This window comes from Poecile atricapillus, chromosome 2 (genome assembly GCF_030490865.1).
Source record: "Poecile atricapillus isolate bPoeAtr1 chromosome 2, bPoeAtr1.hap1, whole genome shotgun sequence".
Taxonomy (NCBI): Eukaryota; Metazoa; Chordata; class Aves; order Passeriformes; family Paridae; genus Poecile; species Poecile atricapillus.
Window position 1 is genome coordinate 114,903,402 of NC_081250.1, and position 27,816 is coordinate 114,931,217.

Genomic DNA, 27,816 nt, shown 5'->3' on the forward strand with positions numbered 1-27,816 from the left:
TTGCGCAGCCAAAGCTTTTATTAGATGTTTAAAATAAGATAGGATTGAATTTTCAAACTGCAGGCCAAACTTCCCATGATTTGTGCAAGTTTGGGGTCTGTGGTCAAAGCATGCTGTAGCTCCCTCTCACACCCATAGATGTCCTCTTGTGAAAGTCTGAGAACACCAGAGTGCACCAGGTCCTCTCCTGATGTTAAGTTAGAATATGGCTATAGAACATAACCAGATATGATGATGGAAAATATTTCTGTGTACAGTAACCTCTAAACCCTGAACTTTACATAAAAATAAAATGGGAGCCTAGGGCATATAATCTTTTGAGCTTACATTTAATAGTGCTAAAAGCCCCTAGGGTATGTAGATATCAACATATATGCAGACATACAGAGATATACAAATGCATAAACTGAATTTGCAGGGAATATATAACTTGAATCAAAAAGGTCTGATTGTATTAAGATACTCTAGTCAGGTGAAGTTTGTTTAACCCATCTCAAAGAAATAGGTTTAGCTTTAATAAATCTGATTAATCTAAGTTCATGAAGCATAATAAAGTGCCAAATGGTTTATCCTTTCTAGGATGAACCAAGAAAAAGTCTGCAAATAGCAATTCCTATTTGGACAATGTTGAACAACTTTTTTATTTTCCTTACTACCCAATCATGTTGTATATTTCATGGTGTTGAAAACAGAATAAAACACCAACCTGTTGAAATATCTATAATGAACAAGATTGTCCTGCTGACTTTCATCTTATTTGTGATAACTGCTATACATGCACAAAGTTCAGCTTAGATCTGATCTGGGAAGGGAATTCCACAATGGCAGACTTTTGGTACTGAGAGTTGCACAGAAGTCTGCAGGGGTAATAATAGACTGACCTTTTAGTTCCTGGGTCCTGATCTATCAATAAAATTATTATTTTTCCTCTCTGTGTCCTGATCAACATCACATAGGTGCTAATAGTACCTTCCTAGACCAGCTGGTGGGTGTCGATTCACTTTAGATATGACAACTTTCTTATAAATATTTCTCTGAAATGACCTCCAAGCGTCTTTTGTCACATCAGCTGTTATCCCCACAAGCTTCCTCAAATGTTACATCTCTTTGAGATGTTTCATCTGTTTGCTAATATATGCTAGCTACCTCTAGATTTCTTCATACCTGGAGATTTCAGTGAGGTGTGTTGGAGTTTTGTCAATAAAGGATGAAGTGTTAGTTTTTAATCTTTTCAAGAGTGCAAACTTGCCTTCCTATTCTTTTGTAAAGTGTCGTGTAAATTTGAGAGACTGTAAAATTTTATTGCTGATAATCTTGACTCTGATTTAGTGATTTCATGAAAGGTCATCTATTCCAAGTGGAGTCTATGATATATTAAACCATTCACAAGATTTCATTAAAAGAGTTTCAAATGTACTTCACAATATCAATAAATGAATCTTGTGAACTGAAGGTGGAATACCCAGACACCTTCATGGCCTACTTAATCCAGCTATTATTTTGAAAATGTCATTGAAAAATATGAAGCATTGCTGTACCTTTACATTTTATCCAAACCGACACAATTTGCAAATATTTTTACATTACATTTTCAGCATTAAATTTACATTAATATACAATTAAAATTTAGCATTTACAAATAAATATATTTTTATTGGTTTTGGTCTACTTAGTACTTTGTTCGAATACTTGAAAACCAAAATAATTAGATAGGATATAGTTCTTTATCTCTAGGATACTTAAGAATGCCAAAAGATTGTCAGCTACTCACAGTATGATCCTATTTAGTTTTAAAATGTTGTCATTAAGTATTTATTTGCATTGCCAAACACAACTAAAGATATCAGCATAGACATTGTATATATAAAATAAAGTTTTGATTTAAAAATATTAATCTTTTAATATTCTATGAAATAAAATTCTACATCACAAGAATGAAGGTACTTCTTCACACCACAAAATAGGAGATTAAAGTAGAATATTTAATTTCTTACAGCTGAAATGAATATGAGTGCTGGCCTAAATGAAAATGCTATTCTGAATCGTGACTGCTGGAAAAATAGGGTTATGAGAAGCATTTAGTTTCACCACTTGGTTCACATCCATATCAATATATTAATTAGAAAAGAGTAGTAGATTGTCCACTAGGGGAGCATTTTGAGTGCATTTCCAAGTACCTCAAAGGGCAAAATGGATTTTCAAGAATGTATTCAATATTACCAATACACTGTGTTTCATTTGTCTTACTGCCTGTTCTATCCAATCTGGAAAAATGAGTTAAGTTGTAAGAAAAATATTCCATTATATTTTCTGTCAAAAACATCAAAGACCTTCCCTGTAAAACAGAGAAGTTGGTAGTAATTTGAATAATCTGTGTTTCAGTTTTATTATTGATGTTGAATATACTTGGAAGTACTGAACCCCATGGGGTTTGGGAAATGAAATTAGAAACCCTTCTTAAGCTGTATTTGTGTTTTGGTTATAGTAAACTTGCTCTTTTTTTTTTGGTTTTTTTCTTTCCTTCTACAGCAAGTGGCTGGTTTCTAGAAAAAGTGGAAATCACAGATGCAGCTAGGAATTCAATGCATTGCTTCAACTGTAACAGGTCAGTAGATCAGTCCATCTTCACTCTGTACATGCTGTTTTCTTTTTCACAAGTTTCTCAGTTGCTTCTGTCTGGTTTTCTAAGACAGTAATGATTTTTATTTTTATTTTTATTTTTTTTCACACTGTTGTGTTCCTATCAGTCCATCCCCAATGACTTTTGAACCCTTTGGCCAACTTGAAACTAACTTGTCAGAATTCTTAGAGGAAGACACTAGATTTTTCCAAGCAATTAAAACTGGATGATTGTTGGAGGGAAAGACATAATTTAATGTCTTTGCCTAGAGAAGGTACTCATGTATATTTTCAAGAGTTAGAAGGTGTCTGGTGAACCACTATACAACCATTAGCACATAAATAGCTCTGGCAAACATATCAGGGAGAAGCAAACAGGCACGGAAGGGAATCAGAAAGGAGGACAGTGGAGTACGGCTGCATAGATTCAAAACCCAAGGAAGAAGCAGTGTATTTTATTGAGCAAAGGCAAGATTAAAACATTAGAATCCTTCTGTTTCAATGTTTGCTTAGTATGGGCCCAAAATACATTCAGCAAATAGGACAAAGATAAAAAAAGATTTATATAATGGAATCTGGAATTATAATGATCTAAACTTAGAAATGTATTTAGGCACAGGGTTTCTTGGGTAAAGGACTTCTGATGGTCAAGAAGAAGGTTCACATCAGTGTGCATCAAACTGAAACAATACAGTTTCAAAAATTGGAAATTAAATTGAAGGGTAAATTTGCAGAGACTGTTCACTACAATATATAGTTCACAGCTTGAAGAGTTTCAGAATAAATAACTGATGCAAACATATTCATATCCTCCCAAGTGGAAATTAGCTTTTTAATGCATCTTGAGAACACAGAAGTGTGAAAATTTACAAGTTCCCTGTATCTAGAAAGAGGAATGATACCTGGTAATCTGAAAACAGAAATGGTATCCAAGAATATCTAATTTTATCCTTTCCCTAAATATTTCTGTAAACTTGACAATTAATGGAAGCCAAATCCCAGTCCCTGAACAAAAAAAAAAGGTAACTTTTTAAGTTCTTGGATATTCAGTTGGTCTCTACAGTCTAAATCATGAGAGTGTGAGAGTGTTAATGACCTCAACAATATTAAACTTCTTCCAACAACAGTAAACTTCCCTTGCTTCAACTTCCTCCAAAGGCATGTTCAGATACTCTCTAATCTTCTAGATACCTAAATCTAAGTTAGTGGGCATGAAGAAAAGTTCTTAAACCACAATATCACTCAGAGGTGCAACACAACCCGTGACAGGATTTTCAGTTGATGCCACTTCATCTCTTTTGCTTGTACGACTTCTCAGACCACACCAGTCAGAGGAAGATTCTTGAAGAAGATAGACTGCAGCAAACTTTTTTTTTTTTTTCCCTGTAGATTTGGGGTTTTTTTTCCAATTTTATTTGAAATCTTATAGTAAAAGCTCAAAGGTATATAAGAGATCGGCACAAGAACTTGAATCACATCATTAATGTGGGGGAGTGACTGGCACAGATTGATTCTACACGCTGCTGACAAGGACATTTAACTGGGGCCTTGCTGGGTGCAGAGCCATGTGCCTACCATCAAGTATATAGGCTTGAAGCCTACTCAAGTTGGAAGTTATTCAGTAGGAGGGATTAGGAGGTTAACCCCAGAGTACTCAGCGACTCAGAGGCTCCTCAGATAGAGGAAACTCTAAGTTCATGTCCCTCTTCCAGCTGAGAGATGGAGCTCCTCATGGAGATCCTCCTCTCATGGCCTACGGAGTGAAGGGGGAAAGGGCTCATTCTCTCATATAAAAAAGACTCCTCCAATACAAATAATGTCTCTAGAAGATATTAATCACTGAGAAACTTGAATCCTTTACTAACCCATTTAAATGCCTGTTTATCTAGCTTACACATCACACCTTTCCTAGGCTCTGTGACTTCCACATGCAGTTTTAGCTGCCAAAATCAGATGTGTTTCAGCCTGAACCTGTTTATCTTCAGCCACATCTCCCAGCTGCTGAATAGTGTTGTTTCAGGTGTGAGCTACTTTGATGCTGTATTTACTGCCTGGGAATCCCTGCCACACTACCCCCTTCATACACACCACATCAGCTAGACTGTCATAAACCTTCTAAAGAACAGAAAATTTTTAACTCTCTTTGGAAATTAACACCACTGGTGTTAATTGTTTCAGTTAAATTAGTTAAAATTAGTCTACCTGAAATTTAGACTCAGGCCTGTTTCTCATATAATCAACAGTAAAAGCTGCATGGACTCTTACAGAGCTAGGATTGGGCCCATCATGCAACTCAGCACAAGAAAGAGATATGAGAGTGTTCCTGGAATGAATTACAAGGACAATAACTTGCTATCAAAGAATGTTTCCCTATTCTAAATTAACCTGACTTTTTGTCATTCTTCAGAGCAATTTACTAGTTACCTATATGACCAACAAATAAAATTAATGTGTATTTCATAAATATACTAATAAAGTGAATTACACTTTAAAATTACATAGAGGTGAGTACTGAAACAAAAATTTTAAAAGTAACTATTTTCTTCAGGTTGGTTTCTTCTTCTCTATAAACGATATAAAAACTCTCCTAGAAAATCAAAGGTGCAGAACCAGGCTCTCACAAATTGTCTGTTTCTTAAGTTTTGTATGTGCTGTGTCTATGACAGATTTTTATGTTTTTCCCTTAAGGTGGCTTGCTGAAGATGAAAGTGATGGCCTCACCACAGTGCAGCTTTATCCACAGCTTGATTTCTGATTCTTTCCAAGTGTGATGCTTCTCCAAATTCATGCTGATTTGATTTACTTGTCTTTTGCAATTCTAAAGGCATTGTAATTATTGTGAAGAAAAGTCAAAACAATGTATTAAAAACATCATGGTAAATTAAATATGTCTAATGTGAACACAGAATTCTGATCCTATTATAGACACTCAAAAACTTTGCATGACAGAAATGTAGATATCAGAAACTTAAATCTGTAACATGACTCTGTGGACTTGAACTGAGCAATCATAATGGTAGACATATGTAGTAAAATATTCAAATATTTTTGTTTCACTAGTGCTTTGTGGTTAAACTAAATTTAATTCATTTCAAATCTGTCAGTATGTATTATTAATTTGATGATTTTTTTTTCATTTTCAACATTTATTAAAATTTAGATTTTCTCAAAATCATTTTGTAAACAAACTGCACAACCCTTCAGCCTTACTATATATTGCTTTTCTTAAGACCCTAACAGAGAGTAATAAGGATCTTGTTATTCAGAAGTTCACCCTGTGTCGCTAAGCCTCTCGCTGACATTTGATTGTAAAATCTTGTAGCTGAGCCAGAACCTCAGCTGTGAACCTTTAGATCCAAAGGGTCTCTTAAGAGAGGCTGTTATCAGTAACACTGCAATAGCTTAGGCAGGCTTAGGCAGCTCCCTGCTCAGCTTGATGATTTTTGCAGTGCCTCTCCTTAGCTATCAAGCCAGCTTTCCAATACATGTGTGAATGCCTTTAGGTCAGAGAAAAACAAAAAAAAGACACGGTTATTTTTACAAATGCACACTAAAAACAACAAAAAAAATGTATTTAGCTATAAATGCACAAATTAATGTTTGATTTGGGCTTTGATATTGCCAGAATTGACTCAGGAAGGATTTAGGATACAGACAAGCCTGAAATGAAATCAGGACTTGCACACCACCTGAAGTTTAATGTGTGTGATCAAAATACAAATATTTTATATGAGCTATATAAGGCATTCCTCTCAATCAAAGACTTCACCTTTTGTACCTTCAAAATCTAAAATCTTTCTGAAGATCTGAATTTTAGACTTGTTTCACCCTTGAGACACTACCATGTTCTGTAACAGCAATGGGCTTTATATAATTATAAGAAATAAATGAGTTTGTAATCTGTGTTGATAAAATATTGTCTGGCTGTCTTTTTAACACGTTTAATGTTTATTTAATCACATTATTCTGTGAAATTAGGACATTTGGCTAATCATGGGTCATGAGATCTCAGTTGTTACTTTGACACAAGAAAAAATAATAAATTCCTATATTTGGCTTGGTAGGTAATATAACTTTTAAATATAATTTTTATCTACATATGTCATCAAAAGGACAACTATTGTAAGGTGTGGATGTGGTCAGTATAAACAATGGAACACTCAAATTCTTTCTTTTTTTCTGCTCACAATTCTACCACTCACTGGAATGGATTTGAAATTGTGTCCCCAGAGCCCACAGTTCACTTACTTGGTATCAGTATTCATTACACTGAGTCACTTTGATGTCATCTATTATGTGATTTGTTTCATTATCATGTGTTTCATTAATAGTTTGTAATACTAGCTCACTTTGATGCCATTTCTGATTTATCTAGTGTAAATAATGCCTTCCTAATCTATTTTTCTTTACTAACAGTGGGTACCCTTCTTCTGCAGCTGCCTTCCATACTTGAAAATTATCTTCTCTACCTATACAGTGTCCAAATCAGGTTTTGGATTTGCTTCCCTGGACTCAGAGCTGTGTATACAGCTCTCTAACCCTTTCAATAACAGGACCAGCAATGCAGAGGGCTTCATTTCAAGAGCATCACGGGTGCTTGCAGCACAATACCAGGGGATTACACTTTGATAAGAAAATGTGAAATACCATATAACCCCAGCTAAAGTCTTGCTTGAAAGACATGCCAGTGAGCATATTTAGCTTGTGAGTAGTGCCAAATTCCAAACGTGCTTCTTCCACACTGAAGTGTGCTGTGTTTGGCACAGGAGTCACTTAATCTGTGTCCCTTGCCAGTGGGATGATTTTTGAAAAAATTGCTGGCCAAAGACACGGACATTACAAAGGTGCCTCTTCATGTGCACTCTGCTGTTCCTAAACAGCAAGGGTGCTGCCCTGCTTTTTATCTCCCAACACCCTGCCTTGCCTATGGACAACCTGGGGAGATATTGACACTATTGATGCTTCCATGGGAAACAGAGATGTAGCATGGAAAAGAGGCTGCCTGGGCCAACAAGTAATCCAGGAATTTGACACAAAAAGAAGTCTTGGAAGGAACAGTGAGATAACTCAATCAGCTGAAGGAGGCAAGGTTGTAGTGGAGAGAAGTGTTTGACTTCTACTGCCTCTCTCTGTTGCAACTTGACTGAAGATCTGTGAAGGAAGGCAGGCTAGATTTTGCTGCAATTATTATTAAGCATTTGCTTATGCACTGGAGACAAAGCCTGAAGCTGGGTGCTAAAATATTTACCCTGTAGACCATATTATAGACTCTTAAACAAAACTGAGTCTTAAAATGTCCATTAGAGCCCAGTTAACTCTATCTTTTTTCCTCATCTATCTCTCCTGGTGTGCTGTTATGTCTATTATTAGATTGATCTAGATGATACATTTCTGCCCTTTTAAGCCCTTAAACGTCTCAGTTTCTTTTGCTGCTGATGTAAAAGGTTTAAAAAAATATATAATCATGTTCTGACTGGCTCATTGGACCATTTAATATTCTCCCATCCACTCCAAGTACTGTTTTTCTGAAACTCATAATACAGAAGAAAGGATTCCTTCCTTTTAAGTACATATGAGCAGTTGTATTGCACCTATCCATCCTGTAGTGGCAGTTGTGGAAATGGCATGAGAATAAGAAAAAAGGAAATACCAAGTGCTCCTTTGAGTTCCTTTATTCATCTTGGATGAATGCCATCTAGTCCTTCATTGTTAGTATTTAAAAATGTCTTTGTAAATATAAGCAGCCTCTGCTCATATATCTGTCTGAACTGGTCCTTTGCACTTCTCCATGAAGAAAGGCAGTAGACTGGAGAAGTTCATAAAATCCTCTGTACTTAGCAGTACTGTCACAACTTCCTGTGCTGTGGCTAAACTCTTTTCTTTTGCTTCAAGAAGGGGAAAGAAAATGGGACTTTAAATGTTTTTTTCCAAATTTTTGAAAATTCTTAATTACATCTTACAGTGTCAGAAGGCATGTTAATATTTCCTTAGGCATTTAATAAATGCTTTTCCTATGTATCATAAAATGTGATGTGCATGGTAGTTGGTTGGTTTTTGCTTTCACAAAAGTAGCAAGAGTTGCCAGCATTGTACAAGGCTGCAAACCTACTTCCTTACTGTCTTCCTATATCTGTCTTCTGCTATCATTCCTTATATATGTATATCTTGGATTATATATTTAAATACAAGCTATGAAACAACTTGAAAGGTGAGCAACATCCATTTCTAAATAATAAATGTAAATGTAAGAAATCCTGAGTTAAATCTTAAAAAAAAAATTTCCAATAAATAATTTATTCTTTCACAGGTAATTTAAAAATCCATATGCTATCTTCAAAGCATGGCCATTCTCTGTCTACTTAAACCTGGAATCTATCTATCGGGAGTGTACAGTTGAATCTATTTATATGTTTCTAATGTTGAGGCATTCTGGAAAAATAATAAAACAAACTACAGCCACAATTCACCATGAAATTTAAGTATGTGCCTAAAATGTGTTTGCCTAAACAATAAAGATATAATAATCATTCCCACTGCTCTGATTTATAGTCTTCCTTAATTTAGGCATACACCTAAGAACCCCACTAGGTCTTTTCCTTTGAGATCTCATGTGGTGGGTGTAGGTGTGTGTGCTGACATTTGCACATCTACCTTAGCATGATACAGAAAACAGTCTAAGCTGTACCAAATACACATATCAATATCAGGGTGATATAAAGCAAAGTAATTTCAGAAGCCAGGGAACCTTCCAGAGTATTGTCTGTAATTCCAAAAGTGGGATAACATAAGGAGATACTTGATTCATCCTTCTTTTGCAATTCTAAAAGTACATAGTTTGAAAAATGTTTCTATATAAATCTATACGTAGACCTATAAATAAAATAATCTAAAGAAAGAAACCAATTGCTGCTTATACTTTTAAAAACAGATAGTATTTTATTATTAATTTTCTAAACAGTGTACAGATTTACGAATGTATTTCTGATTTGTGTTTATGTTAATTTGTTGAAATATGGTCCTAATTGAAAGGAAATGTATCCTCCCTTTGCAACGAAGTATCTCAGGTATCAGAGCATCCAGTGGCATGTGCCTGTTTGAATGAAGCTGGTTGGAGAAAAAGACAATTAAGTATTTTAGTACAAAATGTTAAAATACAACCTATATTACAACTTCCACTGACACCTGTGTGTATAGTTAAAAAATTAATCTATTGAAAATACCTAAAACCTATGGACATCTAGGATAATGGTTCTTGATGCTCCTAAAGAAATTGATTTCATGTGCATCTGTGCCTCGGCACTGTTTTAACATGGAAAAATAGTTATAGCCATTTGTATGAAAGACATAGGAGTGAGACAATGTGGGAGGGAGGGAGGGAGGGAGGGAGGGAGGGAGGGAGGGAGGGAGGGAGGGAGGGAGGGAGGAAGGGAGGAAGGGAGGAAGGGAGGAAGGGAGGAAGGAAGGAAGGAAGGAAGGAAGGAAGGAAGGAAGGAAGGAAGGAAGGAAGGAAGGAAGGAAGGAAGGAAGGAAGGAAGGAAGGAAGGAAGGAAGGAAGGAAGGAAGGAAGGAAGGAAGGAAGGAAGGAAGGAAGGAAGGAAGGAAGGAAGGAAGGAAGGAAGGAAGGAAGGAAGGAAGGAAGGAAGGAAGGAAGGAAGGAAGGAAGGAAGGAAGGAAGGAAGGAAGGAAGGAAGGAAGGAAGGAAGGAAGGAAGGAAGGAAGGAAGGAAGGAAGGAAGGAGCTCCTTACGACTTCCTTTGTTTCTAAAAGAGTCTGCTCAGGAGCTCTGCTCAGCATTTCAAGCCCTGCCAGGACAGCAGGATTATGCACAACTCCTTGGTGCAGACCTACTCCCTAAAGGACTGAGTAGAGTAAGAAAGGCAGGCTTTTGTGCCAGAATGTTTCCAGAGGGTATCAAATCCAGGTACAATGAGCTTATTCTAATGCTTCAGTTGGTCTGAAATAGAAGAAAGTGCAGAAACTAAAGCACTAAACTGCAGTTGCCAAAAGTACTGCCAAACAAACATAAAAAAATAGATTTTGGAATAATTTTGAAGGACGTGTGCAAAAATTTATTAGACCTGTAGTACAATAATGATATTCTAATGGCAATATAAATAATAATAATAATAATAATAATAATAATAATAATAATAATAATAATAATAATAATAATAATAATAATAATAATAACAACAACAACATTTGAGTGTATTTTGAAAGGGCAGTCCATACAACACAGCTAAAGAAGAAATGGAAAAATATCATTGTAAGCCTGTGAAGAACTAAAAAATACTTTAGAGTAAGAGGACTGGAAGCTTGTTTAGGTTTGAGTTGATAATGGTCTACAGCGAAAAAACAGAAGGACATATACACACACAAAAAGCATTCCTAAAGTAGACCAAGATTCTAAGGGACAAAAAAGGGAAAAAATTGTAACACAGAACAAAGTAAAAGCAGTGATACCCATAAAAATGTTTTCTTTAAAGAATGGAGTAGGAAAATGGAGCCAGAGATAAAATCTCCTACAGAGAAAAACTAGCTTTACAAGAGAAATGAATGTACTTGGTTGTCTGCACTTGGTTTATGAAATATGAATTTATGTCTGCAACCTCATTTTTGTCCTTCAATTATATTTTTTAATTAATAATTTCTGAGGTTTAGTAACAACAATGGCTTGCTGAATGCATGCTGGTTTGTACACTGAGTGTATACAAACACTTCTGGCCTTGATACAGCTCCACAGTCTAACAGAGAGGAAATTTGGTTCTGTTGTTATTATTATTAGTATAGTTATTATTATTGATCCTTTTTATTTGTTATCTTTAAAGTGAGAAAACAAACCAGAAGACATTCCTGTTATCAAGTATCAAACAGCCTTTAATTTAAGTTTAAATTTTCATGTATTGCACTGCCTTTCTTGTAACAGACAGCTATTGTTAGTATGAAAATAAGTGTGAAAGAATATTATTTCCCTCTCAAATGCAATGGTAGCTGAATCCAAACACAGCAAACCTAACTAACCAACAAAAAGAAGCCAAAAAAAAAAAAAAAGGAGATTGAGAGAGAGAGAGAGAGAGAGAGAGAGAGAGTTCTATAAAATTCTATCCTTTAGTGAAGTGATTCAGGGCAAATATACCATAAAATTTGTTCCGCATATGGAGCAGGGAAGGAAGGATGTAGGGACACTTGGACCTAGCAGTTACCTTTTCCAGTGGCAAGCAGTGGAGTAAGCTTGAGCAGGATCCCATGAGTTCTGAAGATAAGGTACAGTGAGACTGATGCCATTTATGTTGTTAAATCTCTCTTGCATTGCTCAGAACCACCTTCTGCCCTTTTAGTATGTTGGACCTTGATCTCCTCCATTTTATTCTCTCCTTCTTAAATCTGATACCTTTGAGTTACTCTCTTGCCCCACCTGCAGCCCAAGCAATTTAGGTTAGGATTTTAGCTCTAGGAGCACAGTTGTTCCCCTACTGCCACTCTATGTATCACACTGTATCCTCCATTAAAAGTTTGTGGCATCTTTTAGACCTGTGTATGTCAAACAGACTCGAAGTAATTTAAAGTGTACACTAAACCCTTTTATTGAAGACATAACTATAAGAAGGCTCTGGGGAAACCTTATAGCACATTCCACTACCTAAAGAGGCCTAGAAGAAAGCTGGAGAGGGATCTTTTGCAAGGGCATGTAGCAATAGGACAAACGGTAATGTCTTTAAACTGACAGACGGCAGGGGTAGATTAGATGTTAGGGAAAAAACACAATTACTCTGAGGGTGGTGAGGCACCAGGACAGATTGTTTCCCAGAAAATTTTGGGAGGCCCCATCTCTGGTAGCGTTCAAGGACAGTTTGGATGGGGCTTTGAACAACCTAGTCAAGTGGAAGGTGTCCCTGGCCACAGCTGGGGATTGGAACTGAATGACCTTTAAAGTCCCTGCAAACACAAACTATCCTATGAAACAGAGTAACACTGGAAACTTGTTAGTTATAAACCACAAACTTGCGGCTAAATTAGCTTTCTCATTAGGCACTTTGCTTCTCACAAGGTAATCCTGGAATCGTAGAATGAATCATAGAATGGTCTGGGTTGAAAGGGACCTTAAGTGAATATATTGTATTGTATTTAGGTGCTGACTGAATTATTAAAAGATATCTTGAGAAAGAAGTAATTTGTATTACAAGTCTCAGGCAAGAAAGATCATGTGGATTGTAATGAGAATAAAATACAGGGTTCCAAAAGGAATAGAAATAAAGTGCCGTTATGCCGTTGTAACAGAGACTGCATAGCAAATGTGCATTATTTAAGAACCATTATATGACAATGTAATTAAAAGACTCTTGCATGATTACATGCAAAATAACAAGTCAAATTAGTTTCATGTGTGTTTTTCACCTTCCAAAATCTGATTTCTGTGTGCTCAGCACTCTGAATACTGTAATGCATGCTGCAGTCTTTTCTTGAAATCTGGGGTATGTATCAGTAAAAGCTAATTTCCTAAAGGCAATTTTAAACTTACCACGTACATTTAAGAGTTAGAAGGCAGATTTCTCAGCTGTCCATATGACTTCTTCTGTTTAATTAATGAAGTTAAAGGGACTATATTTAGTCACAGAGCTTAACATAACACTACCCTATCAGACTCACTCTCATTCCTATTAAGATATTCTAGCAACGTGGTTGAAAGAACTCACTGCTCTATTTTAAGAAGGGAGAGGGCATGCTCATAAAATATTCCAGAGGCTTAAAAAAAAAATAAAAATTTAAAAGGCGAAGAGGTCAACTAGTTGCTCATCCCGTATGGTTGAAGATGCAGGACAGAGAGGGCAGAAGGGCCAAGGGTGGGCGGTAAATGCGCCCCACCCCGCCAGCAGCCCTGTGATTCCCGTGTGACTCTCGGACGCCGGACGCTGGTGGCCTCCCGGGACCGGGTAGCCACCGTTCACTTGTGTTCCCCGGCGGGCTCCGAGGGCGACGCCGGGCCCCCCGGGGCAGTCTGTGTTCCGCGGCGGAGAGTGGCGCCGGCTCCGCCCGGGGCGGCTGCTCCCGACCTCGGCTGCTCCCCCCGCCCCCAGCTGGGAAGAGCCGGCGGAGCCAGCTCTGCTACCGAAACACCCGGGAGAGCTCTGAGGAGCGACCGCGCTCTCTGAGCAGCCGGGGCTGCGAGGAAAGGGGCGGGGAGCGGTGAAAGGCGTCGTGAGTTCGCCTGGTGAATTTTACGCCTAAAATACAATTTCTCCAGGTGGCGGAATAAAACGGTGTCTCCTCACCTTCCCCCGAACGCCTCTGAGGCAGCGTGAGTCACGGCACAATCCGAGAACTGCATATCGCAACAGCGTTTCACAAAGTTAGGGGAGCGTCGGCAGCGCTTCCTACGGGACGGCCGGGACCGCGGCCGCCGCCCCGCTCGGCACCGGCCGGGCCGGGCACTCAGCGCGGCTCCGCGGTGCGGGCCGGTCCCGCTGAGGGTATCGGGCGGCACGGCGGGGCATCGCCGGCCGCAGCTGCCCCCAGACACTGCGCTGGGGCGGCAGCAGCGGCGGCTCCCCCCGGTCCGAGACTGCTCGCTCGCAGGGCGAAGCCCGGGGGGACCCCCGCCCTCCTGGCCGCCCCGTCCGCATCCACCGCGTTCTGCCACTCCACACCCCGCGCCGGAGGGGCGGACGCGACCCAAACTGTTCGGAGGACACCGGAGATCGGCAGCGGAGCCGGCGGCAGCGCCGCGAACCCCCTGCTCCCGCGGCGCCGGCCCCGGGGGGCGCCGGCCACACCCCACCTCTCCCCGCCGACCCGCTCCCTCGCCGCCGCCGTGCCCACCTCCCCGGGCCGGGCAGCCGAGACACCGCCTCCCCCCGCCGCCGCGGGGCTGTGCTCCGCACCCTCGGGGCAGCGCCGCGCCCTCCCCTCCCGGCCGCCGAGCGCCCCCTTCCCCGCCCCTGCGCCAGTGCCGGTGCCGGTGCCGGGCGGGGGGCGGTGGCAGCGAGGGAAGAGGGATGAGGTCATCCTCTTTCCCGGCGTCAGTCAGCTGGGTGGTGGCGGCAGCGGGTGCGGGCGGAGGCGGGCGGGGAGGCGGGTGCGGGATGCGCTGCTCCGGGCAGCGCAGCCCTGCCTGCTCCCGGCTCGAGCAGAGCGCGGCGGCGGCCCCGGCACCGCCGGCCCCCGCGGAGGCGGCGGCGGGGCGGGCGGGCTGAGCGCGGCTCCCCGCAGACAGGCGGCGCTGCGGACGCGGCCGCCGCGGAGGAGCCGCCCGCGGGCGCGCAGCCCGGCGCGGAGCGGGGACAGGGGACGCGGGGAGCGGCGGGTCCGCGGCAGCGGAGGGCGGGAGGCAGGAGTCAGGAGGCGGAGGAGGAGGAGCAGGAGGAGGCGCGGGATAAAGGAGCGCTCGCTGCTCCCGCTCGCTCTCCAGCGGGGCTGAGGGAGGCATCATGGCCGCGAAGTCGGACGGGCGGCGGAAGATGAAGAAGGGCGGCGAGGTGGCGTTCACGCCGCTGCAGAACTCCGAGCACTCGGGCTCCGTGCAGGCGCTGGCCCCGGGGCTACCCGCCGGCGCCGGGCCGGGCGGCGGCAGCGACGACGATGAGGCGCCCGGGGGCGGGTGCTGCAGCGGCGGCGGCGGCGGGGACGGCTCGGGCGGCGGCTCCCGGTGCTGCTGCTGCTGCTGCAGCGGCGGCAGAGGAGGAGACGGCGGAGGGGGCGGTGGCGGGGGCTCCCGGGGCTCGGGCGGGGGCTCGTCCTCCTTGTGCCTGCGGCTGGGCAGGGAGCAGCGGCGCTACTCGCTGTGGGACTGCCTCTGGATCCTGGCCGCTCTGGCCGTGTACTTCGCGGACGTGGGCACCGACATCTGGCTGGCGGTCGACTACTACCTGCGGGGCCAGCGCTGGTGGTTCGGGCTCACCCTCTTCTTCGTGCTGCTGGGCTCCCTCTCCGTGCAGGTCTTCAGCTTCCGCTGGTTCGCGCACGACTTCAGCACCGAGGACAGCGCCGCCGCCGCCGCCGGGCACTGCCCCGCCGCCGAGAGCAAGCTGCTGGTGAGCAGCGGCTCCGCGGCCGCGGACATCGACGCCGCTCGCCCCAGCACGCCGCAGAGACAGGCGTCCACCGCCAGCAAGGGCAACGCCACCAACAGCAGCAGCAACAGCAGCAGCAACGCCGCCGGCAGCGGCGCCGCCGGTCCCCGCGCTGGCGGCGGCCGGTCCGCGTCTTGCGCCTTCTGCATCTGGCTCCTGCAGTCGCTCGTCCACATCCTGCAGCTGGGGCAGGTCTGGAGGTGAGGAGCGGGGCGAGGGCGGTGCGGGGTCTGGGGCTTGAGCCCCTGGTCACGGGGGAGCGCGCCCGACCGCGGGCGGGACTGCGCCCGGCGAGCGGCCGCTCGCCCCACCTCGGGGTCCCTCTTCGGGACAGCGCGCCCCGGCCCGCCGAGCTGTCGGGGTGACCGGGCTCCCGCGGGGCTGACCGGGCGCGGGGTGCCGAGGGGAGCCCCGCCGGGTCCCGGAGCGTCCCGTGCTACACGAGTCGTCGCTCCGGGAGGCGCCCGGCTGCCTCCAGCCCGCGCAGCACCGGGTGCCCAGAACCTCCTGGGAAAGCTGCGCCGGAGGCTCGGTTAAATAAGGGAACCGGTGGGGAAAAGGGGACATACCCCTATAATGCACATTTGGTTTCCTCACATGTGGCCAGCACACTGTTGCGGCCAGCAGGGAACTTCGCTGGCAGTGAAGAGTTACTTTCCAGTAACGCCCTGATGCCGTATTTTGAGATTTATGAATACATATGCTGCGAACATCCTTGCTATGCATATCCATTTTCTATATACGCGATGTATTAAAAGAATGTCTTCTAAGTCAAAGTTTTGAGTAGCAGTTCTCAAAACCATCTGCAAGCGACGTACTGTGCGTTACAGAAAGGATGTGCTGAAGTAGGTTGTGAAAGACACTTGCTGGAAAAGGAGATGACATCATAGTTTTCCAAAGTAAAGTTTTCCTTCAGTTTTAGCAAATTTCTGGGAAAGATTCATATGGAACCTGATTGCCCTGCAAATATATTTAGTGCTGCCTGAAAAGTGCAGGGTTCAGAAGGTACAGCGCATAAAGAGGTAAAAGTTTCACATAAAATTTTAGAAGATAGATGCTGTGTTGAAGAAGGTCATGCAGTGGGGCAAGTGCAGCAGTGGAAAATGCCTTTTGTTTTTCTTGTCTGAGAGCTGGAAGTAAATTATATCATCCTCTGTTTTGGAAACACTCTGGACTTTTCACAACTACTTCATTAGGGAGTTCAATTTGTTGTTACTGTAAACTTCTAATGATGGCACTTTTAATATCTGTCTCATCATTTTGGGCAAAGACTGTCTTTTGCTCTGTTAACGCAGTATCCAGTACAGCTCAGTTCTGCTTGTGGCCCTTAAGCATCAAGGAGTCCAAGTGCTGCTAGACAGTTGACCAAAGATTTTGGGATGCCACAACTAAGTACCTTTCACTTTCCAGAGTATTTGGTTTATTGTAACAAATTCAATTTTCTAAATTTGTGAAACTAACTAAATGCTACAGGTGTGCTCATATTAACAATGACATTACTTGAAAGGGAAGCAGAATTTTGAACAAAAAGTGATGCTTTGTTTCAGATCTTGAATACTTGTATGCTCCTCTGTGTTCTACCTTCAGAGCTGTTTAACACAAGTTTAGGACTTTCTGAATGTGATGGGTTTTGTGTAATGTTTAGCTCCCACCCTGCAGAGTTAGAAAAGTACAGTGGCTTAAATTGTACTCAGAAGTTCATGTTGATACTAAAACATACAGAAGTCAAACAGTGTGGATCATGCTTAGTGACAGAGAAGAGTGTTTTACAATGTCTGGTGTCACGACTCTGTATTGAAGAACATAAAGAGCAGGGAGGGCTGTGGGTGGAGCAGGGTGGGATCCAGCACTGTACAGCGCTTCTGTTAGATGAGGTATCTGGGATTTAGAGCTCTCCAGCTGCTTGCTTTTTGATGAAGCACAGTGTCTTTCAAGATTTTCTCCTTGCAAAAGCACCTAGTCCTCTATATTTAAAGCTAGATGAGTCTCTTTTGATCATATGTAGCTTTTCTTCATGTTTTATGTGCAGCAGTGTAAGACTATCAGAATATTAATATATTATTATAAGAATATTAAACTGATGAGGCATGTTAGGACATTATTTATGATTTAGCCTGTTATACTTTTTTCTTTTTTTTTTCAGTGAAACAGAGACATCAAGTTGCTTGTCTCTCAGTAACTCTGTAGTATTTATTTGCAGTTTTCCACAAACTTAGAAATTATATGGTCAGCAATATGGAGTGTTTCATATCAGCACTTCATAGTTAATTAAAGTGGATTCATTTTAATTCCCTACATACATTCCTGATTAGGGAGAGCCTTTGGAGACATCTACAGCTAATAATCAGCACCAAAGAGAAGAGGTCACATCAAACCCTGAGAAACTCTGTACACAAGCATGGTGTCAGAACTAACATGATCTGTAGAAATTTTCTAGAAAACAGTATCTCTAATCAGACACTTAATACTCCAGAACTTTTACTGCACAGTGTAGCATTGGCATTGGCTTGAGCAAATAGCTGAAGCTGTTCAGGCTGAAGGATGATCTGAAGTGTTTTCCAGTTGCCTGTGTTTGGAGACTAGCTCCCTCTTTGATACAGCTGAGCAGACTGTGCTGTCTGTGTGAGCACTGCAAGTGCACACGTGCTGGGGTCACCATCCCAACAGTTGACAAAACCTGTTACCCTTTGTTCTGTGCCTCTCATTATGTTTTTTATTAGCTTTCAGATTTTTTCTTCTTTTTTTTACTTTTGTCCCTGGTTAAAGCTCTCCTGTAACTACATTTAAGTTTTCTGTTACTTATGGCACTGAATCTCCCGCAAGTAAAAATGACAGTAATATGTCTGTCATTTCTCTCTCAAGGAATGAGGAGAAATTTTGCTTGTGCCTGATTCTCAAGCTACTGAAATTTGTGATCATTCTGTTTTCGTGTGGTATTTGTTGTCTTCTGTCTCCTGCTCCTAAAATTAATTAAATCCTGAGGTCTTCAATTTCCCTTTATTTTTCCCATTCCCAAAGGTTTTGGGGGCAATGGTGTCAACACCAGTTTAAGGAAGCCCCCCTGAGGAAAGAGTGGTACAACTGAAAGAGCATTCCAGTGCTCTTAATAGTCTTGAATTAAATAAAAAATGTTGTAATAATGTGTTTTTAGTGATTAGTTCTGTCAGAATGACTTTTCACAATTTCAAAGCTTTTCCTCTGAGATTAATTTTTTGTTTACAAACATACTGAAAGCCAGATCATTGAAAATGATTATGTGTTAATTTTAACTAAAATGTGCTAATGGGAAATGAATGAGGTCTTTAATGTGATATGGAACAATTCTAGAAGTAAGAAATCTAAAATTACTACAACAGTTTTTATTCCTAGAGTGTGAAAGAGGGAAGCTGCAGGAGCAGCTAAGCTGCCAATCAGTTCTGAATAAAACAGTTATTTATTTTTCTTTTGAAATTGATGTAACTTTCCTCCCCCCCCAAAAAACTTTAGAATATCAAATGACTCCTTTTTGAAGAATATATATATCTTTATTTTTTTTCCTCTGGGGTTTGGCTGTTCATGGACTTCCTGATAACATGGTCCACCTGTTAAAATTCCAGTGAAGTCTCTGAGGATCTGCTTGCCACAGCAAAGTGCAGCAACTGGGTATTTGTTGCCAGCTAATTTCATGTTAAAATATGATCACTGATGAGATTCTGCATTCAGAGATAGATACAAATACGTTTCCTTATCCATACTTTCAGTGTGTTCTGCTTTTCACCAATATTTGGGCATGGAAACCACACTTTGGAACCCTCTTCTCCCAAGCAGCTGCTGTGAGAGGTCTGTCCTATTATTAGTAGACACTGGGGGTTACAAGGAGGATGTAAGGCACAGGGTGTTTCTATCCTATTGAAAGGAAAAAAATGAAAGTGGATGCTTTAATTTAGAGTCTGTAAGGACCTCTGTAGAGGTCTATGGGCCAGTAGGATTCAGATGAACTGTTGCCCTTTGAGCTGGGCCTGAGAGTATGTAACCACTGCCCTTGAGCAGCCCTTTGATTGACTAAAGTTCACAGGCTTGGCCATGACTTTCAGATTTTGCTGTGGCTCGCAGGACTTGGTGACTGGATGTAAGAGATCATAGCGTTGATTTGGCATCTGTGCAGCTGGTTCATTTCCTTAAAAAAAAAATTTCTGGCTGAGGTTCCTTTGGTCTGGCAGGATTCAGATAGCCATGCTCCTGAAGCTGGGTAAAGGGATCCTGAGAGTCAGCCCTGGGAGAAGTGTGGGCTGTGGGAAGTTGGGTGAACAAGAGGAGGAGACTGGAGGATTTGCTGATTTGCTGATGCCCATCTTGTGGTGTCTGGAAAGCAAGAAGTAGCTCCCTGAGACAACCCCTGTGCCTTGCAGCAGGGTGGTGTGAGCAGGCTGCCTTGGTGCTCGGAGTGCTTGGGAGCTCCCACAGTGTCTGTCATTTTGTCTGAAAGGCTGCAGTCAAAATGCCTGAAAGGGAACTGTCAAGTTTCTGTAGCTAACAAGGCCAGAGGAAGGGTGAATCACTGGAAAGAGGACTGGAAATTACCCTTTAAAATTATTTCTGGATAGCTGAAGCAGTACTGAGATAAGTATATCCCTCCCAACAGAGTGAGGGGGTTTGACTGAGACTTCCTAGCTCTGTGGGAAGCCACCTATAGAAGGAGGAGGGCACACCAAGTTACTTACTTGTCCTTCCTGGTGGCATTGTCCAGGACAGGTGTCTGTTCCAAAGTGGCTCTCATTCCCTGACAAATTGGCTATGCTTTGGCTATATCTGTTTATGTGTGATACTAAGAAGCCATTATTTTCCTCATCCTTCTGGTTCTTATTTGGGAAAAAAAAGGACTTGGAGAAAGGCTGTAAAGATGGTGTTGGATTCTGAGACCAGGGTGAGTTGTAATTTCTCTGGTGCCATGTGGAAACATTTTTCACAGGTCTGGATCTTCTGCCAAAGAAAAGCTTCACTTCTACAATTACTTGACCCTCAGAAGTTTATTAAAAAAAAAAAAAAAAGGGAAATGGTGTTTGCCTTGCATGTGAGAAATCCTTATGTCTTCTTCACCATTGACCATGACTGGCCCCCTGAAGTGGAAGTGTGAGAAAGGTAGTTCAAATTGAGAAAAAAACATCATCAGTCTTAGCTCAATTCCAAACTTAAATAGGTTCATTTGTTTTCACACTTTTGATCTACATAGTAGTTTAGACACTTTTGTTCAGTAACTATGTAGGAGTTTGGTGTAGTTATGTGGTCAATAATTCCAGCTGCCATTGGACTTCACACTAAGATGTGATAATATCTCAATCTGACACCGGTTTTTCTCATTGTTTTGAAATCTGTCAGATAATTTGTCACATGGAGTCCAAATTTATGAATCATAGCCATTTCCTAGACAAGATTATTGCATATCCTCCCCATCTGTCTCTTAGTGTAGCAAGATGCTGCCACTCAGCAATGCCGTATTTCTTTTATTGAGTTACTGTGGTGCTTGAGTTAAAATCCCACTGATTAACTATTTTTCTTGTATCTTTAGGTCTCAAGAAAGGTTATGGGCTGTCAGAAAAAGGAAATAAAGTTGTGGCTTTTTCCCCACTCAGTAGGACTAGAAGGGACACCCTGTAAGTGGCCTGACCACATTTAAACTTTGGGTAATATATTCATCAGAATAAATATTCAGAATTTTTGGGGTTTTTTTATTTCCCCCTTTTTTTCTTTCTTTCCTTTTTTTTCCCCTTCTCTTTTCTGAAGACAGTGGTATGCAGATGAAGTCTGTGCCTTTCATATTTTTTTGGAAACACAGGAGTGAAGCTTTACTATGTTCTTAAAAATCTCTTACAAGTCTGCATACAAATCAGATTTGGTATTCAGTTTATTCTAATAACCTTAGCTATGTGTAAAAGATACTGATGTACTTTAGAAGAAAGATACTGTACTTTAATAATTAACAAGCATTCTCTCTGTAGAGAATATTTATCAGTTACATAAGTTTTCAGATTTTCAAAGGACAGCTTAAGCAGTCTGATTTCTGATCACACAATTGGCTTAGTAGGAAAACTAATATTTTATACACAGAATGCTTTCTAGAAATGTATATATGGGAAGAATTTATATTTGCCTTTCTCCAAGAGTGGAAAATTGGTAAGATTGCAAGGGTCTGTGTTTCAGAGGATTTCATGTCACCATATATAGGTATTATTCCAGAGTCCTCTGATGCTGTGAAGGAACGACTGTACGTACATACCATGAATTCAAAGAAATGCATCACATCACAGTTTTTTTCTAAATGTTGCAAACTTGCAGAAGGTTCTTGCAACCAGAAGAGGTGGGTTTTTTTTTGGTTTTGTTTTTTATTGTTAACATTTCTGTTACTTACATCAAGGAAAGTAATTCTGAAAGGTCAGTCTGCATGTCCACATCTCTTGTGGGAAAGCAAGAAACTGTAACCCCACAGCATGATCTGTAGCCTCAGTTATCCTCCTTCATTCTTCAGGTTATTAACATCACAGTTTAACTTATTCAGAAGAGTATTCTCCTTGTCAGCTGGCTTAGTCCTTATTATTTGTCCATAAGAACTGACTTGGCCACAAAGATACAAAAGCCGTAATAATGCTAAAATTAAAACAATTCCTCTTTCACTTATAACAGTGTTACCTTGTTCTTCTGGTTCTCTGTTCCAATTAAGTAGTTTTTAATGTATAGCTGATAAACCACAACAGTGACTTAGATTTTCAGTAAACAGGCTGTTTGGGAGGAATTTATCAGGCACAGACAAAATCAATAGCTCTTTTGCTTGCACTTCAAGTAGAAATTTTTGTTTGCTAAAGTGTATTTACAAAGTGGTGCCTTTTTTGTCAATTTTACCACAGCTGTCAGTTGTATGCATTGTGTCAAGTGGACATATAGGCGTGGAAGGGGCAACCAGGCTATAAAAAGGACTGCTTTGATTTACTTGAGTTTTAAAATGAAAGGAGGCTGATATAAAAGAGCACATGAGAGAGCATGTAGAAAAGGAAGACGGTTCTGAAAAGACATGGGAATATCTGTTAATACTCCTAGCTATGCACCTAACTCCAGTTTATTTCCTTTCAGCCACTGACCAAAGAGAAATGATTTGAATAATTTCCTAAGTGACTGCTTGAGAAACTGTAGAAGCAGGTTGGAAAACAGAAGAGGTGTATGTCTGGGAAAACTCACAGCAAAAATGTTAGATACACAAAGAAAATGCTAGATAAACTCTCACTGCAGTGAATAGTCATCTGAACAATGATAAATAAAAATGTGAGTTATCAGTCTGGCATAAGCTGACAGGAAAGAGAGTACTCTAGAACATCTTTTCATAAATTTTAGAATTAAAAAAATAATAGGTCTTGGGTATATATTTTTCCAAGAGATTTTACCTGAATTTTCTGACAACCGTAACATGAGTTATCATTTCCCCATGGGCTCTGATTGCTGAAGTGGTTTCTTATCACTCTCGTTCTCATTCTGTTTCCCTGCCTGAGTGGCTGAAATGGGTTATAATGTACTTTTTCCCCCAAGATAAAATAATTGCTATATTATGTTATTATTTTCATTACTTTTCCTTTGAAAACAAGACTGTGCTGTTCAGTATGTTCATGGTATAAGGCTTGTATGGCGAGCCATATAAATCTTTTTGATTGGCAGGGATAATCAGTGGGGGTGGTTAATGTTGTCAATCACAAATGATTTGATGTCACAAGTTGGAGCACATGGAGCTAGACTGTTTTGTGAGGTGTTTTCAAAGGAATTTTAGCAGGTGTTGATATGACAGGGAACGTAACTATTTTTTGTTCCTCTAAAGTTGGAAGGTGTGACTTAGATGAGACTAATGTACCAAGGATGGTGCCAGCTGCTTTAGAGAAAGAGGCAGAGGTTTTATGGTGAATAGAAAGTGAATTAACCTACAGGTGGATGGACAGTTTTCCTTATCTCTATCAGCTGTTATGTATCAGACTGATTTAAAAATGAAGGTTAGCATTGCCACCCTTTTCAACATTACTCGCTTGAGTGGGATGTTTTCATGTAAACATCTGACCTATTCTAGGATCCTGCCAACTTCTTTGAGTGGTGCTTTCCCATGTATAGTACATAGGATCAATAGATTACTTCCTGCAGGTTGAAGGAAAGTACCTTTAAGTATCAAGCACCAGACATCAGCTATCTGTACAGAGATCTGTACATGCTTAGAAAGCAATGAAAGCCACTATGCTGATATTTTCACCTTTTAATAGTGGCTTGTGTGGAATGATAAGCTTCATCATTATAAACATGTGTGGGCTTTTATCTAAAGGAAGGGTATGGATGGAGTTGTGTCTTATTATTCTTCAACCCTAATCTTTATAGTCTCACTTTATATGGAAATATTTCTGTGAGACAGATCTATAATAGGATTTCGCTCTGGAAGCAGAATTTAGATGTTCTCTAGCATGTAGACCTGAAAAGATGACCTGGAAAATTTGGCTTAACAGCCTTGTAAGGAAAGCTTTTTTACTGTGAGGGTGACAGAGCATTGGAGCAAGCTGACCAAAAGGTTTGTGGAGTCTCCTTCTCTGTAGATATTCAAACTATGCCTGAATGTTATCCTGTGCAACTGGTTCTGTGAACTTGATTCAACAGAGGACATGGACTAGATGGTCTCCAAACATTGTTATTCTGTGATTTTGTATGAAGTTACTTGAAGAACTTAGACATAATGGACCATAATGTTCAACTCAAAAACCGCCTAGAGGCTTGTATTCCTGCATTTTAGCTGTGTCCAGAACTTCCCCAGCACACACAGCCTGAGTTCCTCCTCATTTAAGCCCATTGTAAACCAGATGCTAGGCTGCAGTAGCACCAAAATCCCTTAGTGGATCTGGTTGGCAAGCATTGTTTAAATCTGCTTTATGAGCAATGATGAGCTTATATCCCCAGCAAATATTGCAGACTCAGCCTTGGTTTATAGTACTGGAGAAATGTCCCTTGTGATTAGAGTATTTGCTCAGGTTTTAGGAGATTTAAGTCCACTGCTATTTCCAGCTGTGAGGGGTCAGTTCTTGTCTCCCTTATTGGTTTCTGCACTGATGCTTAGACAAGGCTGGATGGGGACATTTACTGCCCTTCCTGCTGGAGCTGTGACATAACACTGACAGAAATGTCATGTTTGTGAGGCCACAGAGGAAGATCTAATAGGACCTTGTAATGAGACTAAAAAAAGATTCCCCTGTCTTTCTTCTTTATGGTTTCATTATTTTTTTCTACCTTTTTCCATCCTTTATCCTTCTCTCTTTCTCTTACCCTAAAAGTACACTAGTAGTATTTCTGTTTACAAGCATTCCTGCTTCATGTATAGTATAAGTACAAAGAGAACCACAATACAGATCTCCATGAAAATGACTGCTTAATGTTATAGGAGTAGCTCCAGATAAGCTGAATTAGCTGAAGGATTGGTTTGTTAATTTTTTTATCAACCTTTTTTTGTCATATGTAATCAAACTCAGAAAAAGAGATAGAAGAAAGCTGCTTTTGATGTATGCACCCAGTAGTTGTTCCACACTTTTGTTCTGCCATTTCTCACAAAAATGAATTAAGTATCAATTTTAAAACTGCATTTTAAATTTTAAAACAAATTTAAAAATTGTTTGAGTTGCTGGTTCTTGCTCTGAGGTGATTTCCTGATACTATTTTTGTAGTTGATTTTTATCAATGTCAGCACTTTTGTGGCTGAAATAAAACCCTATCGTCATGTCCCAGCTCCTTATTTCCCAACTCACCTCAAGCTCCAAAGCAAGTGGAGCCTAGCTTTTCAGTATGCATAATTTTGGTTGTCTTTTGTCTATGTTTCAGAAATTAAGAACTGCAGCTCCCTTTTACTTCACTTGGAGTGGAGCTTTTTATATTTATTTTTTTTCTTAAAGAGAAGGATATTTAAAGTGGCTCAATTTGGGCAGTCAAAAGCAGAGCATACTTCTGAAGATGTTATTCTTTAGTTATCTAGCATATATTTGCAGTCTAGTCTATCGATATTATGAAGCCTTATTTTTGTAATATACTTTGAGATACTCAGATGGAAAATGATCTAGGCAGAAACAATTCAAAATTAATTATCATTTCAATGTGATTGTCAAAACATTTAACTTAAAACATGTTGCAAACATGAACATCTCTCTATAATGGACAGTATTGAGCTATTAAAGTAAGATTTTAATATTTTAAAGATTTATTTCCACAAGTCTTTATGCTTATTACACCCAGAATATGCTATGTAGCTTTAAAAAAGTTCTGTCCTTCATCACATTTCCTTCACCTACTACTTTTGCTGCTTCAGGCTAGCTCATCCCCTGTCTTTTGAGCTGTTTTCCTTATTCATTAGTTTGCTTTTTAAGCTGGATTCAGCATGCTGTGGAAAACTGTCCGAAGGGTTAGGAATTTTTCTAAACAAAGTGGAGGTGATAGAATCAACTTCAATGTGAAGCTTCCAAGCACTGGATGTTTCAGCTTCGGAAAGAATGACGTGTGGGTGATAGCAGACAAATAGGCTGGCGATAAGACATTTCCAGCAGTACTGGTGGAAACTGAACTCAACACAGAATTATTGAAAAAACCATAAATGTGAACAGAACTCATAGAATGTTAAATGAAGATGTTCTGTAAGTAAAGGTTGGATACTTACAGAAGATTTACGCAAGTGAAGCCAAATACAGCACAGGGGATAATTAATGTGGCAGAGAGAACTCAATAATAACAGCTTTGAACTTTTACAATAGTGAGTTAATGCATGTGTCAAAAGGAGGGATTGGATTTACAGTCAACAAGCATTTGTTTGCAATTTTTACCACACCAGCAAATTAAGAACTCATGATAACATGGTATGAAAATTACCTTTCTGAACTAAGGACTATGTTTGGTCTTTAAGTATGCTATTAATTATTTTTTTTCTGTACCTAAAAAACCCAAAAATTTTGACATATCTATTTTTCTATAACCTGTCTTCATTCTCTTTGTGTCACTTCTGTGGAAGGGCTACTCCATCACTAATCCAGTTGGGTTAGAGAATTAATTAGTTATTGGGAGTGTACTCTTTGTGGTTGGATTAAATCAAGAGGGCTGCTGAGAAAACTAGCATAGAGTGCAAAATAAATCACCTATCAGTTCATGAGTTTGTCTCATAAGAGGCTGACTCAGCTCCTGATGGTGGGTTTGAAGAAGCAGAACATAAAACTCCATGGAACTGTGGAGACTGTAGTTGAAATGGACCTGTTCCCTTGTCAGTTTGGACCTGTAACTCGTGTGCTGTCAGGTAGACTGAGAATTTTGGCTTGTTTTGTGAGTTTACGGATGCTTTGCACTCATCAGTGTAAAAGTATAGCTCCTTCAGAGAGAGAATGCTGGTCTCATAACCGAACTGTGATTTGGGCCATTGAAGGTTCTTCAAGTGGGACTTGCCCGAGACAGCCCAGAACAAGTCTTAAACCTTTGTGTATCCTTTCCTCTTCCAATTGAGTTTATTAACAGCTTCCAGCCTCACTCATGTTGAAAAGGTGGCAAGCTGGAAGAGGGTTCTCCTGTTCCTATAAAAACTTCCTAGAACAGCCGGAGGATGATATTGTGTGCAGGTTTGGGGATACTTCTGTAATAGAAGTAATGAGGAGTTGCTGCATCTGGTGGTTTAAATGCATGTTTAAGATAGAGGAGTATTTTTGAGCAGGTGCCTTTCCTAATTCATCCCAAAATCAATTTCAGACCTAGACTCAGTCCTTTTTCTTGAATCTAGCTCTCCTTACACAGCCCATATCTTTATTAGGCATTGTGCACTCACAAAGGGCGTCAACCCATTCTCTGTTAAGAACCAGAATTTTTCTACAGGTCTATCTTTTATTAGGACAGGTGTGTGGAATACCATACTGAGTCAGAATTGATGTTAATAAGCAGTTGTCATTAATTCTTATTTTGTTTTACAAAGGGGAGATTTATATAATAACAACAAAGAAAAGATTATATAATAGCAACAAAGAAAATAATTATACTTTCATATCTTTCTATTTGTTAAGTATCAGGTACTCTGATTGGCTTTCCTGAAGTGCAGAAAGTATTAGATGGAAAGAATATTTTGAAAAAT

General features: G+C 40.8%; 2 protein-coding genes across 2 annotated transcripts in view; both read left to right on the forward strand.

Annotated features, from left to right (window-relative positions):
* Positions 1 to 5,483, forward strand: part of RP1 (RP1 axonemal microtubule associated) — a 161,297-nt gene extending 155,814 nt beyond the window's left edge. Inside the window, exons 56-57 of the mRNA XM_058831135.1 lie at positions 2,530 to 2,605; positions 5,308 to 5,483. Coding sequence (XP_058687118.1) covers positions 2,530 to 2,605; positions 5,308 to 5,374 — 143 coding nt within the window. The 3' untranslated portion in view covers positions 5,375 to 5,483. The remainder of the gene's footprint in view (positions 1 to 2,529; positions 2,606 to 5,307) is intronic.
* Positions 5,484 to 15,044: 9,561 nt separating this feature from the next.
* XKR4 (XK related 4) overlaps positions 15,045 to 27,816 on the forward strand; it is a 213,068-nt gene continuing 200,296 nt past the window's right edge. The window contains exon 1 of the mRNA XM_058832858.1: positions 15,045 to 15,886. Within this exon, the coding sequence (XP_058688841.1) occupies positions 15,045 to 15,886 (842 nt within the window). The remainder of the gene's footprint in view (positions 15,887 to 27,816) is intronic.